This window comes from Puma concolor, chromosome B3, assembly GCF_028749965.1.
Source record: "Puma concolor isolate L17-30 chromosome B3, mPumCon1.1.hap2, whole genome shotgun sequence".
In the NCBI taxonomy this organism is placed as follows: Eukaryota; Metazoa; Chordata; class Mammalia; order Carnivora; family Felidae; genus Puma; species Puma concolor.
In genome coordinates this window covers 16,343,197-16,359,362 of record NC_141672.1, presented here as the reverse complement: position 1 = coordinate 16,359,362, position 16,166 = coordinate 16,343,197, and the positions used below count along the sequence as shown (strand labels likewise).

Here is a 16,166-nt window from a genome sequence, read left to right as displayed (position 1 = left end):
ATCATTCACTAAGCCTTAGGTACAAGGTGCCTTGCCAGACACTGGGGCACCACCGGACAAGACGGACAAACCAAGTCCATGTAGAACAGCAGGCACACGACGCGCTAGCAGCCTGGCGTGGTGGTTGGCAGCACCGGTTGTGCCGCAGGGCCACGACAGTGGGGGTCTCTGAACCTTCATCTACCAAAAGACATTAAGAATTGCACCAAACAGGGCTGTTGTAGAGGTTAAAGGAAATAATGTTTGACATAGAGGAAATACCTACTGAATCAGAAAGTGGTAGAAAACAACCAGAACTTTGAGAATGGCACTGAGGACTTAGCAAACTAAATGCACGGTGGCCTCCAGGACGGCTGCACTTAAACTGGATCTGGAAGAACAACCAAGAGTCTGCCAGAGAAGGGGAGAAAGAGTGCATTCCAGCAAGGCCTGGGGCTGCAAGAGGCATCAGCATTGTAGGAGCTATGGGCACCAGGGCCAGCATCAAGGGCAGATGAGCCCAGAGGAGGATCACGGGAGTCTTGTGCTTAATGTCATAGCTAAGGAAAGGGGGGGGGGGGGGGGGGGGAAGAGATAGGCTCCGATGCGGTTCTGAGCTGTAACTTTGGGAGAAGTGCTACACCTTTTGCTCATCCATCCAGAAAACTGGCTGGAGCCAGGGGAGGTGGGCCTGAGAGCCAGATGAGAGGCAGCTACAATGGGACAGGGAGAAAGGACAGCATAGAGAAAGCTTGTAGGGATGAAGCAAAACCTTCCAAGTCTCAGTTTAGAGGTCACTCTGCTGAGAAGCCTTTCCTACGTTGGCAGTTCTGAGTTAGGTACCCTTTCTCCAAAGGGCCCCTGCGGCACCACGGGCATCCCAAATCAGACCTCTTAACATGCATTTCTATAGATTCCTTCAACAAATTCATCAAGGCCTGCTGTGGGCCAGCCCCTTATTCAGCACTGGGAACACAGGGGTTAATAAGAGAGTGTCGGCCCTCTGCGGCTCTCCTCTCCTCTCCGTGCTGCTGTGGCGCTTACCTGCTGAGAACAAGTAAGCAAGCAGATATACAAATTCAGGTGGTACTAAGTACTATGATGAAGAATCAAATAGGGCAAGGGGATACAGAGAGATAGGTAGGCAGGGAAGGGGTCCCCAGGGCAGCTATGGTCAGCCTCTCTGAAGAGGGCCTCCTCTGATCAGACAACTGATGTAGTGGGAGAATGAGGCATGCAAAGGAAAAGCATTTCAGGCAGAGGAAGGGGCAAGCACAGCGTCTGTAAGGGCAGAACATGTTCACAGACCAGAAAGGACACTAGTGTGGCTGGGAAAGGGTGAGCAGGAGGAGGGTGTGAAGGAAATAAGGCAGGAACCAGGCAAGGACCAGATCGTGGACAGCTTTGTGCTTTCAAGTATGATGAAATTCCAGTGCAGGGTTTTAAGAAGAGTGATAGGATCTGACCCCTATTAAACTAAGACCAGTCTGGCTGACTTATGGAAAGCAGGCTATAGGCACGGCAGGTACCGAAACAAGGAGGGTGTCAGAAGGCTACTGCAGTATTCTAGATTAGAAACACTGATGGCCTGGCACTGAGTTGTTAGCAGAGGAGGTGGTCAAAATGGTCACATTTCAGATATATTTTGAAGGCACAGCTTCAAATGATGCATTGGGTGTGGGATGAAACAAACAAGAATCAAGTGGGAATTAAGTAGGTTTGGGGCTTGGGCAACGGGGTGAATATGGAGTGTTGCCACTTATCGAATGAGAAAGGGTAAGGAAGAGGCAGATTTGGGGGCAGGAAGAGAAAGAGCATGTCAAGAGTTTCGTTTTAGACACAGCAAATCTGGGATGCCTCTTAAGTCACCAAGTGTAGACATCAAGTAGGCTGTGCTCAGGGAGAGGACTGAGCTAGAAATAAAATCGGAGGCACTTCCAGCAGACAGATGCGATCTGTAAGCCTGACACAAGGTGAATTCCCTGGAGAACGAGCATAGGTGGGAAAGAGGTCTGAGGATTACACCAGCAAAGGTGACTGAGAAGAAACGGCCCAGAAAGAGGAAAAGCAGGAGAGGGTGGGGTCTTGGCAGCCAAGGAGGAGCAGAGTGCAGAAGGGAAGGGGTGGCCAGAGGTTAAGTGCTACTGAGTGGTCCAGTGAAAGAACTTCTGTGGTCCTGACAGGACCGTGGGATGAAGGTCATTGTCACCGTGACAAGCAGTGTCAGTGTGTGGCAGCTAGGGGAAGCAGGGCAGAAAGAAGGAGAGAAAATAAGTCTATACAACTCCTTTGAAGAAATTTGCTATATAGGAGAGCAGAGATATGGAGCCGTGGACGGATGGCGTGTGGAATGAAGGTCAAGTGTTTTAAGAGATGCAATATTATAGCATGTTTGTATGCTTATGGGAATGATCCAGCAGAACGGGGGAAGCCCGTGGGGCCAAAAAAAATATTCCTTAGGAAGAGAAGGTATAAATTCTCCAAACGGCTTGACAAGCTGAATAATTACTCAAAATGCCAATAAAAAAAAATTCTCTTTTTAAATTTCAAGAATCAGTGATTCTAGTAAATAGGTGAAGAAAATCTTAGAGGCATATATCTGTAGTTATTAGAAGTCATCCAAAGATAAAATGAAACAATATTTTTGAGAACTATTTTAACACGCAGTTTGTTTATGTCCTAAAACTGTTATTTTCTACAAATTTTTCCTTTCTAAATGACACGATACAGCTCAAGATGAAAACTCCTAACCTCATTACTTTCTACAATTTCCATGAACAGGATGTACTCACAGGCTGCATTGATTTAGTCTGTAGAATTTGTGTCGCGCAACACAGAGTCTCCACACGTATTTTGCGGTTTCCATGTCTTCCTAGCAAATGAAATATGCATAAAGTAAATGATAACACATTTACAACTTGATACAGAGTTTGTCGGAGAATAAGACATGACTGGGGGATATAACATCCCGACTCTTTCAAACACACCGACTCTTTCATTTTCTAATGCTGCGCCTATCATATGAAGGCTCTAATTAGGATTTAAATTAGGAAGACCAAAAACAAAAAAAATGTTCTAAGGGTATGACTCTTACACTGAACAGTTTCAGATGACTTAGAAATTTTAAAAATTATGAAAATATCAACTTGTATTTTGACAAATAGATACTCAAAGACAATTAAAAAAAAAGCATTTGACTTGGTGACTCAACACTGCCTTTGCCAAGAGAGCAATTAACTGTGAAATAATATTTCTACAGAGGCATTCACTTAGCAATGGAAATTAATATGTTAGTACTTACTTTCTCTCCTATTTAGTCCCTTTAGTTTACTTTAAAGATCACCATACCAGATAGTATTTATTCAAGGACTCATTCATTCGACAATATTTACTGAGCAACTACTTTTTGCCAAGTGCTATTATGCAAAATGTTATTAATATTTTATGTTTTATAAAAGTACTAAATATTATAATTTTATTTTTTTTAATGTTTATTTATTTTTGAGAGAGAGAGAGTGAGAGCAAGCATGAGCAGGGGAGGGGCAGAAAGGGAGGGGGACAGAGGATCTGAACCAGGCTCTGTGTGGACAGCCCAATGCGGGGCTCAAACTCACGAATCATGAAATCATGACCTGAGCCGAAGTCAGACACTCAACCAACTGCCACCAAGGTGCCCCAAATATAATTTTAATGCCACCTCCCTCCCCAAACATGCACAATGAAATGCTAACTTGTTAACTTCTAGGGAAAACGTTCCAGGTAGATTCCTAGTGTTTACTCACAGTTTGAAACTGGATGGTCTCCTCTTTACTGGCCAGCTCTAATGCAAAAAAGGACTTATTGTGGGACATGTGAGCAATATCATGCCACCTACAGAATAACAAATAGAAAACAGCAATGTGAGTGTCACTAGAAGATGGAACATAGGATTTTTCCTTCTCGAGCTTGATGTGTAAGTTAATATTTGTTAATCGTCTTAAAAAGAAAACAGTTGTTTTAATCAGCTGGCATGCATCTTCTCCTTGAAGTGACAACAGCTAGTTGCAAAAAGTAAATATATGTAGACTAGGTGAAGGCAAACAGTACTTAAAAACATTAAGATCTGTCTATCCTCATTTGCCAGATTAGTTTGATCAAAGAGGCCTCTCTGAGCTGGTTGCCAATGCCTCCTTCATTCATTCAACAAACATCCATTGTAACAATGCCCGAAATCGTGTTAGGTCCCAGGGATACTAAGATCAGTAAGGTACGGTGCTTCCCTCAAAGAAACACAGTTGGAGGGTGGGGATGAGAGAGAGAATATAGACACAAGCAAGTACCATTAAGTTTTTCAGGTAAACAAGGCACAAAGGTGGAGGAGGGGTGCTCTGAAAAGCTTCAGGGTGAAACAAAGATCAAATGCCAGGAACCCCAAGAGTGAACTACTCCGGGTGTGTTCATCAGGTTTCAAACTCTGATCCTGTATTTGCTAACTGTATTTTACCAAGTTTAGATTTTATGTATTAATATTTTATTACATAACATATAATTTTATAAAAGGGAAAAATGGATCTGAAAGAAAAATTTTACCTCTCTTCATCCTTCTCCATTACATTAGATTTATTTATCTTAAATATATTATTTTTTTTTATTTTTTTTTTCAACGTTTATTTATTTTTGCGACAGAGAGAGACAGAGCATGAACGGGGGAGGGGCAGAGAGAGAGGGAGACACAGAATCGGAAACAGGCTCCAAGCTCTGAGCCATCAGCCCAGAGCCCGACGCGGGGCTCGAACTCCCGGACCGCGAGATCGTGACCTGGCTGAAGTCGGACGCTTAACCGACTGCGCCACCCAGGCGCCCGATATATTATTTTTTTTAAGAGAGACGGAAGGCGCAAGTGAGTGAGAAGTAGAGGGAAAGAGAGAATCCAAGAGGGGCAGAGAGAGAGAGAGAGAGAGAGAGAGAGAGAAGCGGGGCTCAAGCTCACCCAATGTGGGACTCAAACTCATGAACCATGAGATCACCATCAGCTCAGCAACTGAGCTGAAATCAGATGCTTTTTACGACTGGGCCACCTAGATGCTCTATCTTAAATTTATTTAAATAAATAAAATTAATTTTTTGTGATTCAGTGTTTAATTGTTAAACCTAAAGATTCTCAGCATCATTATTAAAGAAGGCTATTTTAAAAATTCGTACCCAGTGAGATAAAAGAAGCTGGCTGGATGCCTCCAGTTTTCATAGGGCCCTTCGGGCACTGTCAGAGTCCTGCCCTGCTGGTGCACTCCAGATCCTTTTCTGCCCCTTGACCCCCAACTCACACTTAGAAGACTTAAATGAGCAACTGAGGGCCATGAGAGCAATTGCCAAAGGGGAGTGCTGCTGCACCGAGGGCAGTACAGTCTGGGAGTGGGTTTATGCTCCCCACACTGGGTGCACCATGGTCAAAATCACCATGGAGAATTCAGAGCCCAAAAGGCAGTAGTAAAGGAAAATAAGGAAACTAAAGGAAATAAAGGAAGGAATGTCAGCTTAGAGGAAAAAAAATCTTCAAAGGAAAACCTAGTCCTCAAGAAGAAACAGTCAGAATGGTTTTTAGAGAGCTTGAGTAGTGGGGAATTAAGTTTCTTTTAATAAAAGAAGCCATTTGAGGATGCGGAGAAAGAGGATCTCTTTTGTACTGTTGCTGGGAATGCAGACTGATGCAGCCATTCTGGGAAACAGTATGGAGGTTCCTCAAAAAATTAAAAATAGAACTACCCTACCACCCAGCAACTGCACTACTAGGTACTTATCTAAGGGATACAGGTGTGCTGTTTCGAAGGGGCACATGCACCTCCATGTTTATAGCAGCACCATCAACAATAGCCAAAGTATGGAAAGAGCCCAAATATCCATTGATGGATGAGTGGATAAAGAAGATGTGGTATATACACACAATGGAGTATTACTCGGCAATCAAAAAGAATGAAATATTGCCATTTGCAACTACGTGGATGGAACTAGAGGGTAATATGCTAAGCAAAATTAGTCAGAGAAAGACAAATATCATATAACTTCACTCATGTGAGGACTTTAAGATACAAAACAGATGAACATAGGGAAGGAAAGCAAAAATAATATAACCAGGGAGGGGGACAAAAACATAAGACACTCTTAAACATGGAGAACAAACAGAGGGTTACTTGGAGGGGTTGTGTTGGGGGGGGGATGGGCTAACTGGGTAAGGGACATTAAGGAATCTACTCCTGAAATCATTGTTGCACTATATGCTAACTAACTTGGATGTAAATTAAAAAAATAAACAAATAAATGTTTTAAATAAATAAATAAATAATAAAAATAAGAGGCCATTTAACGCAGTGGTTAATCTGTGGAGAATCTGAGTTTAAGTGGAGAATCTGAGTTCTTGGTTACGCCAGTTTATAATTGGGTGACCTTAGACAAATCACTCCATTTTTCTAAGGCTCAATTAAACCATGTGGAAAGTGGTGGTAGTACCATCTACTCAGAGTTGTAAAGATCACATGAAAAAATACACAGAGAGCACTCAGCACAGAACCTGGCTCATGACAAGCACTCAATAAATAGTAAATACAAAGGAACCCAGAACCAAAACTGATATAATGTTTTACTGCTCTACAAAAACAATATAAACTTTTAAATTTTCGTCAAGAATAGAATCACAGTTAAAAAAAAAAAACAAAACAGAATCAAAGTAAATAGAAAATAGAATCTCTGAATAATACTGGAACTATTTCTATGAAATGACACTTTGGATTTTCTAGGGTATGAATTTTAAGGAATGAAAAGGCAGGGATTGAATAACATGGTCTAATTGGCTATCTTCAAGATATAAATTCAAATACAGAATACCGAAAGGGAAATTTAAGCCACCTGCAATTTCATTGTTTGAAGTTGGCCACTATTAGCACATTGCTATAGATCCTCTCGCTATAAACCTTCTAAGATTTCCGCAAATGAATAGCATCACATTTTTATAATCAGGAAAAAAATGAACATTATAAAAAGTAACTGAACTTTGCTTAACCAAAAAAAAAACAAAAAAAAAAAAAAAAAAAAAAAAAGAAAGAAATTTGCTTAGATGCTAGTATTTTAGGAATTTTAGTGCATGACTAGAATCAGAGAAAGGCCCAGATTTTCCACAAAAAGACAGTCCTAGAATCTAGAGCTGAAATTAAAAACTCACATCAAAACAAAGAACAGCCTCCATTTGGTAAGAAAAGGGTCACCCACCTTTAAGCATTTCATAAGCAGGCCATTATTATAAGCACTGTTTTCCACACATTTGGTTTTGAAGAAAGTGGCTTATAACAGAAGCAATGCAGTCAGGTGTTATTTTATTCTAGGAGGGGCATATTTCCATTTCCTAATGAGACCCAGGGTGAGATTTGTGGGCATTATTACTAGTATATGTACTAAAAACTATCACCAAGAGGAGCTGCAGAAAAGTGCAAAGGATGTAAGCAAAGTACCTAAATATCACAGGAGGCCTTCCATTCTTGTGTTTCACAAAGATGCCTTCAAGACATGCTCCAATGGATATGTCACTGCCTTGGCTATCCTGAAACGAGAAAGCACAGAAAGAAGCATTTGGGCAGCAGGTGCATGAGAAGTGTGACAATGAACCCAGCTTAGCAGATGCTCAGAAGACCTACATGGAGGGCAAAGTCTGAAAGGTTTAAAGGAATCACCTTGTCAAATAGGTATGAAAAGAGGAAAAACCGGGCTCCTCAAAGAACCCATTTTCAAGAGCATTTCAAAGAACAAATTGCAAAACAGGAGTGTGTTTTACTAAGAAATTTTGGTCACAGGACCTCAGCTTTCCGGTTTCCAGACTTTCCCATGCCTCCCGCCTCTGCACCACAGGGTGTCCCCAGGTCTCCCCACTGTCCTCTGAGCTCCTGAGATCGACTGGGAGAGCCCCAGCCTTCATGCCATACTCACCTTTGCGGGGTAGCTCTCTTCTCCATAGCCATCCATCCTCTCTACCTCCTGCATGTACAGCATTTCAGCATCAGGAGCCGTGAGCCTTCTGCAACCCAAAAGATGTGAGGTTGATCACAGAACCAAAAATGGGGGTGGGGAGGAGGCGTTGTTAAAAAACTACATAACAGGGGCGCCTGGGTGGCGCAGTCGGTTAAGCGTCCGACTTCAGCCAGGTCACGATCTCGCGGTCCGGGAGTTCGAGCATCGTGTCGGGCTCTGGGCTAATGGCTCAGAGCCTGGAGCCTGTTTCTGATTCTGTGTCTCCCTCTCTCTCTGCCCCTCCCCCGTTCATGCTCTGTCTCTCTCTGTCCCAAAAAAATAAATAAACGTTGAAAAAAAAAAATTAAAAAAAAAACAAAAAACTACATAATCAATTTGGCATAAGACATTTACAAACATTTCAAATTTTTAAGCATACCAGAAATTACTTCAACCGATCCATCAACATCGATTGAAAGTCAACTACACGCACAGCACTCTGCTGAACGCTGAGGGTTATAAAGATCCCATCCCTGTACTTCGGGCAGGCCAGGGGGACGTGGGGAGTCAAACTCCCTAAAAAGTCTTCACTGAAAGCTGGAATTGATTTGAAACCACTAAGTAACTGCTTATTATCCAAAATATCAGGCAATACTAAGCGTCGTGTGCTAAATGCCAAGCGATAAGTGTTAGAAGATGGTAAGGGTTAGAAGATGGTAATCCTTTTCCAGGGCAGAGTTACAAGGGTGGGCAGGAAGGCAGTGTGGGTAAAGAAGGTTCTCAACTGCATGGAGGCTTGTCCCCCCCCAGCCTCATCTGCTGTTCTTCCAGCATCCATAAGGCATCCCACCCTGCAACCAAGCCATGATGTTCTCTCATGCTGGCCTCTGCACATGCTGATCCGTCTTCCTGGCACAACCGTCACTCACCTGTGCACCTGATCAATCCCTAATAGCCTTCAAGAGTCGGCCTACGTATCACTCCTTTGTCACCTGCTGTGATATCCCTGAGTCTAAATCAGATGCCCCTGCTCCATCCATGCAGACCCACCACATTCTATGCACACCTCCCCCACTGCACTCATATCACACTGTTAGTTTATAATTACTATTCCAATGCCCACCCCTTAAGACTCCAAAGCAGGGAATACATCCTTTGATGGCAGCTAATTGTTCTATTTATCTTCATGCCACAGCATCCAGCTTCATACAGAATAATAGTACTAAACTATCTTTTAAAAAGATGCACAAACAAGGGGCGCTTGGGTGTCTCAGTCGGTTAAGCGTCCGACTTCAGCTCAGGTCATGATCTCACGATTTGGGAGTTCGAGCCCCGCATCAGGCTCTGTGCAGCCTGCTTGGGATTCTGTGTCTCCCTCTCTCTGCTCCTCCTCCGCTCGCACTCTGTCTCTCTCTCTCTCTCTCTCTCTCTCTCAAAAATAAATAAAGATTAAAAAAATTAAAAAAAAAAGATGCACAAATGAGTACATGAAAGTAACAAAAGATAGGGTGATAAGTGCCTGAGGGATGAATTATGCTGGCAGAAAGAAAAGGTTTATTTGGGACAGCAAAAAGTGAAGCCAGAAAGGCAGGATGTGACCAAGTCTTTAATCCCAGGGCTAATGAACTCAGGCTAGTGGAAAGCCAGAAAAGACTCATGAGCACTTGGGGAGGCAAGGAGGGGAGATGAAAAGAAAGTGGTTTTAAGAAGATTGATCTTGGGGTGCCTGGGTGGCTCAGTCGGTTAAGCGTCTGACTTCAGCTCAGGTCATGATCTCAGTTTGTGAGTTCAAGCCCAGCATTAGACTCTGTGCTGACAGCACAGAGCCTGGAGCCCACTGAGTTCTGTGTCTCTCCCTCTCTCTCTGCCCCTCCCCTGCCCCTGCTCACTGTCTCTCTCTCTCCCTCTCAAAAGTAAATAAATATTTAAAGAAAAAAATTTTTTTAAAAAGAAGATTGGTCTCTAGTGAGCAACTCTATGGATTTGAGTGGGAAGAGACTAAAGGCAAAAGGTTATTTTTAATGGGAGGGGATGAACAATAGGTTATAATTAGATACACCTGGGTTCAAATCCCGTCTCTACCACATGTAACTTTGGGCAAGTTACTTACTCTTTTTGAGCTTGGTTTTCTCAGTCTGTAAAAACAGAATATCATTTACCTTAAAGAGTGGTTATAAGAGCGTAATGTTATCTAACATACCTGGAACTATGTAGCATTCGGTTGAGAGTAAGACCTAGCATTCTCCAGGGGAGGATTTTTTTCTTTTTCTTTTTTTTTTTTTTTTTTAATTTTTTTAACGTTTATTTTTGAGACAGAGACAGAGCGTGAGTGGGGGCAGAGAGAAAGGGAGACACAGAATCCAGAGCACAATCCAGGCTCTGAGCTGTCAGAGCCAGATGTGGGGCCAGAACTCACGAACTGCAAGATCATGACCTGAGCCGAAGTCAGACACTTAACCGACTGAGCCACCCAAGTGCCCCATGGGGGAGGATTTTTCTTACACACAACACATACAGGTTCACTACCAAATGAGGCCATTATTTACCCACATGCATGGGCCAGGGCAAGAAACACAGCTCATGGTACAGATTGCCCAGAAGACAGAGATACAGTTTCCAAAGGTATACTGGGGGGTAACTCTACACGGGCTGCATCACAATAGGAAACAAGTCTCCCTAATCTTGCATTAACCCACATGAGCCTAGGTCACCACCGAAACCTTTACTATATGGAGTAAAGAAGTGGCACCCTTCAGTGACTGGCTGCTTTCAATGTTCTCAGCTTCCTCACTGATAACCATGGACAGTAAATGAATTAACACAGGGAAGTGATTAGAACAGCACTTGGCACACTGAGTGCAATGGAACGCTGGCTCCCCAGAGCAGAAGTAGTGGCTGCAGCAGCACGAAAGCTCCAAGTTTTAACCGTGTCAATACGTATATCATAGTCAACCCGGCTTTGCTTCCACACGATTTCCATTTCTTATCTCTTAGTGTTACCTGTATTTCTGATGCAGTAAGGCCACTTTTTGGGTTGCTTCTTCCAATACTTTTTCATCTTGTAACCACCCCTGAAGAAAATACACTGCAGTAAGTTATGTAAACAAGCCACCGAAATTTCTTCAGAGGAATCACCGCTAGTCCTGTCACTAGCAGGCAAAATTCGGACTAGTATCAGCATGCGGGAGATTTGCTTAAGTATGTGATCAAGATCCTTCTAAGGAATGAAGTAGCTTCTGCTCAGGAGCCAAAACACCCGCCCCGCCTTCTCAGTTCATCCCGGAGAAGGTCTCAGCTGAGTTATTTCAGGTTGGCAACATCACCCATCAGCCAGTTCTGAGTCCGGCACAACGACAACATCTTGTGTGTTCCCCGACTGGCTGTGTAGACACTCAGAAGAGCATCATAACACCTCCCGTAGTTGTTCCAATGTGGTTTTCCTGTCAATCACATCAGTAGTGACTTTAAAAAGCAGACAGCAGTGTCTTCTTGCCATCTACTTTTTACACTGCTGCTGAGAAGCCAAATTCATTCCCACATCACTGAGAGGTTTCGAGCCTTCGGTTAAAAGCAAAACCTCCGTGGTGTTCCTCAGAAGCTGGAAGTGAATCCCTCTCTTAGACTCACACCCAAACACAAAACAAATCTCTCTGGCTGCAGCCCAGTGACTGCACCCCTTCCATTTCTGTGGGTTTACAACGACCAGTAAGACTACAAAGGAAAGCACTTCCACTTGAGTTCTTTATGAGGCAATTGATTTTTTTAAACACTATTCCAGCCCAGTAAATCCACCATATGGACTTTGTTTTGGGGATTATTAAAGGATGTGGAAATAAACTATTTATAAAAAGCCCAATGTTGAAAGAAGTCTTACCACAGGAAACAAGGCAAATTTCTGAAGGAAGTCCTGGGATTCATATTGATCAAAGTCACCAAAATCGGCTGTACAAAATGACAAATATGCACATTAGTTATGTTTAATTTGCAAAGAAAAACATGTACAACCAAATGCAATATGCAGTATATAGATGGTATGCTTATGACTTAGAAGGCAAATGTGCCTTACAGCTGCTATCCAGTATATGTTTTAAAAAGTCTTTTTAAAAATATTAATGGGATGGCTCAGTCGGTTAACTGTCTGACTTTGGCTCAGGTCACGAGCTCACAATTTGTGAGTTTGAGCCCCGCGTTGAGCTCTGTGCTGACAGCTCAGAGCGTGGAGCCTGTTTTAGATTCTGTGTCTCCCTCTCTCTCTGCCCCTCCCCTGCTCATGCTCTGTCTCTCTCTCTCAAAAATAATAAATGTAACATTAAAAATATATATATTATTTATTATTTAATATAATATATATATTAGGTAGATTCATGTGTCTTAAACTTGGAAAAATACCTACAAATAAAGGGAAAAAATAAGTTACAAACTAAATGTATCATGATCTCATTTTTATGAATAACAAACAAAAGCTACCCTGTAATCACGTGTGCTTACTTATGCACTGGAAGATATCAGAAAGAAACCAAACTGTTTATAGCAGTGATCACCTCTAGGAAATGAAATTAGATCACTTGAACATGTTACAGCAAGATGTGTCTGCCTTAGAAATTTTTAATTGTTAAAAAAAAAAAAATGATAGTTCTGCAACGACCTTATGAAAACCTTTCTTTTAAACTTTTTTTTTTAATGTTTATTTAATTTTGAGACAGAGAAAGACAGAGCACAAGCAGGGAAGGGACAGAGAGAGAGAGAGGGGGGGGGGGAGACAGAGAATCTGAAGCAGGCCCCAGGCTCTGAGTTGTCAGCACAGAGCCCAACGCGGGGCTCGAACTCACGACCTGTGAGATCACGACCTGAGCCGAAGCTGGACACACAACCAACTGAGCCACCCAGGCGACCCATGAAAAACTAACTCTTAAAGCCAAAGATGATATTTAGGAAGATTCCAAGTACCTTGAAAAGGAATATGGCTCCATGTGTATCAGACATTTGTTTGTCTAGAAATGATGTCTCCATACCTTCTAATATCTGAAGGGACTTTATTAAAGATTCTTCTGGTTAAGTTTCAATTCCCAAAATTAATGCCAATTATCATTTGAAATAATGACCCATCAGAAGTCTTCCCAAAATATATACATGCATGTAAATACGTGTTGATTAGACATGGGAAACAGAACAGAATGACACAATCCAAAAACACTTACGAAATGCAAAGCTTTATCTGTTATGATTGACAATGCTCTATAATCCAGGACAACTGCTTAAGAAACCAAATAAATGACGTCTGCTAAAAGTATAAGCGTTAATGTAACTTCATCAACCTCACTGTTTGCCTGATCTTTCTTCCTAAAATATTAGCTAGCTACAGATCAAGTCCTTGCACTGGAGGAATACACAGCATATTACATGCTGTGTGTGTGTGTGTGTGTGTGTGTGTGTGTGTGTGTGTGTGTGTGTGTTTTCTCTGTTTTTGGTTGCTCTGTTGACATAGGCTAACATGCTTCACCTCCAGAAGTCTCATATTTCACGAAAGGTATCCAAATTTATTTTTTCCTGCAAGAAAACTAATTTCACTAACACCACTATAGGAAGTCAGTTATTTTAAGAATCTTTGTTGTTTTTGTTATAACACACATTTTTTTAAAGATTCTTTTTTTTAAGTTATCTCCACACCTAATGTGGGGCTCAAAATTACAACCCTTAGATCAAGAGTCACATGCTCCACTGACTGAGCCAGTCAGGCATCCCTGTTACAACATACATTTCAATCTGATATATCCATTACATCATCGATTGCCATTATTTACCTTGAACAGCTAAGCCGGCTAGCTGAATTGCTTGTTCTAATGTACAAGGAATGTTTCCTTCCAAGATATCTTTCTTCAGCTGCAGATAATACTGGTACCTATAAAAAATGTCAATTAAAAAAAGTCAGTATCAATATTACCTCCAATTGAGACACAATACATTTTACAATAATTTGGTAGAAGAGCAAAAACTAGTCAAAGAAAACCTTAACCCCAGATGGTTTCAAAAAATGACAAGAATGTCCTTGACCATATCTACACCTACACATACATATACGTGCCTATACGCGTGCGCGCGCGCGCACACACACACACACACACACAATGTAATCAATTTGTTGAATCACTTATCCTTAACTGTAGTTATTTCAAAGCTACAACCACTCAGATGACTGGTTGCCTTTCCAATGCCCTGTAAAACAGTTCCTAAGTTTTGTTCTGTTTAGTTGGAGAAACAGAGAATCCATGACCAATCATTACTTTAAAAACCTTGACTAGTCAGAAAGAGAAATCAAGGAATCAACCCCATTTACAATTACACCAAAAACCATAAAATACCCAGGAATAAACCCAACCAGACAGGTGAAAAACCTACACAATGAAAACTATAGAAAGCTTATGAAAGAAATTGAAAAAGACACAAAAAAATGGAAAAAGATTCCATGCTCCTGGATATGAAGAACAAATATTGTTAAAATGTCAATACTACCTAAAGCAATCTACATATCCAATGCAATCTCTATCAAAATAACACGAGCATTCTTCACAGAGGTAGAACAAACAATCCTAAAATTTGTATGGAACCAGGAAAGACCCCAAATAGCCAAAGCAAACCTGAAAAATAACACCAAAGCTGGAGGCATCACAATCCCAGACTTCAAGCTGTATTACAAAGCTGTCATCATCAAGACAGTATGGTACTGGCACAAAAACAGACACATAAATCAATGGAACAGAATAGAGAACCCAGAAATGGACCCACAAACATATGGCCAACTAATCTTTGACAAAGCAGGAAAGAATATCCAATGGAAAAAGACAGTCTCCTCGGCAAATTGTGTTGGGAAAACTGCACAGCAACATGCAGAAAAATGAACCTGGACCACTCTCTTACACCATACACAAAAATAAACTCAAAATGGATGAAAGACCTAAACGTAAGGCAGGAAGCCATCAAAATCCTAGAGGAGAAGACAGGCAACAACATCTTCGACCTCGGCTGCATAAACTTTTTTTTTTTAAGTTTTAAAAAATTATTTATTGAGAGAGAGAGAGAGAGAGAGAGAGAACCAAGGGGAAGGGCAGAGACAGAGGGGGACAGAGGATCCAAAGCGGTCTCTGTGCTGACAGAAGAGAGCCAGCAGAGCCTGATGCAGGGTTCAAACCCACAAACTAGGAGATCATGACCTATGCCAAAATCAGACGCTTAGCTGACTGAGCTACGCAGGTAGGTGCCCCTTGGCCACAGCAACTTCTTACTTGACATGTCTCCAAAGGCAAGGGAAACAAAAGTAAAAATGAACAATTGGGACCTCATCAAGATAAAGAGCTGCACAGAGAAAGAAGTAATCAGCAAGACAAAAAGGCAACTGATGGAATGGGAGAAGATATTTACAAATGACATATCAGATAAAGGGTTAGTATCCAAAATCTATAAAGAACTTATCAAACTCAACAAACAAAAAACAAATAATCCAGTGAAGAGAGGGCAAAAGACATGAATAAACACTTTTCCAAAGAAGACATCAAGATGGCTAAGAGACACATGAAAACATGCTCAACAATCATTCATCATCAGGGAAATACAAATCAAAACCACAATGAGATACCACCTCACACCTGTCAGAATGGCTAAAATTAACAACTCAGGCAACAACAGATGTTGGCGAGGATGCAGAGAAAGAGGAACCTTTTGCACTGCTGGTGGGAATGCAAACTGGTGCTGCCACTCTGGAAAACAGTAGGGAGGTTCCTAAAAAATTAAAAATAGAACTACCCTACGACCCAGCAATTGCACTACTACGTATTTATCCAAAGAATATAGGACCTCTGTTTCAAAGGAGCGCACACACCCCAACGTTTATAGCAGCACTACTGACAATAACCAAAGTATGGAAAGAGCCCAAATATCCACCAACTGATGAATGGATAAAGAAGCAGCAGGGTGTGTGTGTGTGTGTGTACACATACATTTATGTATATGTATACATACACATGCATACATGTATGTATGTATACATATGTGTGTATACATACGTGTGTGTGTGTGTGTGTGCAGTGTATACACACACACATAATGGAATATTATTCGGTGATCAAAAATAATGGAATCTTGGGGCACCTGGGTGGCGCAGTCAGTTAAGCATTCGACTTCAGCTCAGGTCATGATCTCACGGTCTGTGAGTTCGAGCCCCA

General features: G+C 41.7%; 1 protein-coding gene across 3 annotated transcripts in view; it reads right to left on the bottom strand.

The window, feature by feature from the left end:
* The window catches only part of PTPN21 (protein tyrosine phosphatase non-receptor type 21), an 82,103-nt gene that overhangs the window by 26,293 nt on the left and 39,644 nt on the right, over positions 1–16,166 (bottom strand). For all 3 annotated transcript variants that reach the window (XM_025919012.2, XM_086709052.1, XM_086709051.1), the window contains exons 4-10: positions 13,752–13,849; positions 11,825–11,892; positions 10,951–11,021; positions 7,930–8,017; positions 7,458–7,546; positions 3,762–3,849; positions 2,772–2,851 (exon numbers count right to left, since the gene is read on the bottom strand). In XM_025919012.2, coding sequence (XP_025774797.1) covers positions 2,772–2,851; positions 3,762–3,849; positions 7,458–7,546; positions 7,930–8,017; positions 10,951–11,021; positions 11,825–11,892; positions 13,752–13,849 — 582 coding nt within the window. The remainder of the gene's footprint in view (positions 1–2,771; positions 2,852–3,761; positions 3,850–7,457; positions 7,547–7,929; positions 8,018–10,950; positions 11,022–11,824; positions 11,893–13,751; positions 13,850–16,166) is intronic.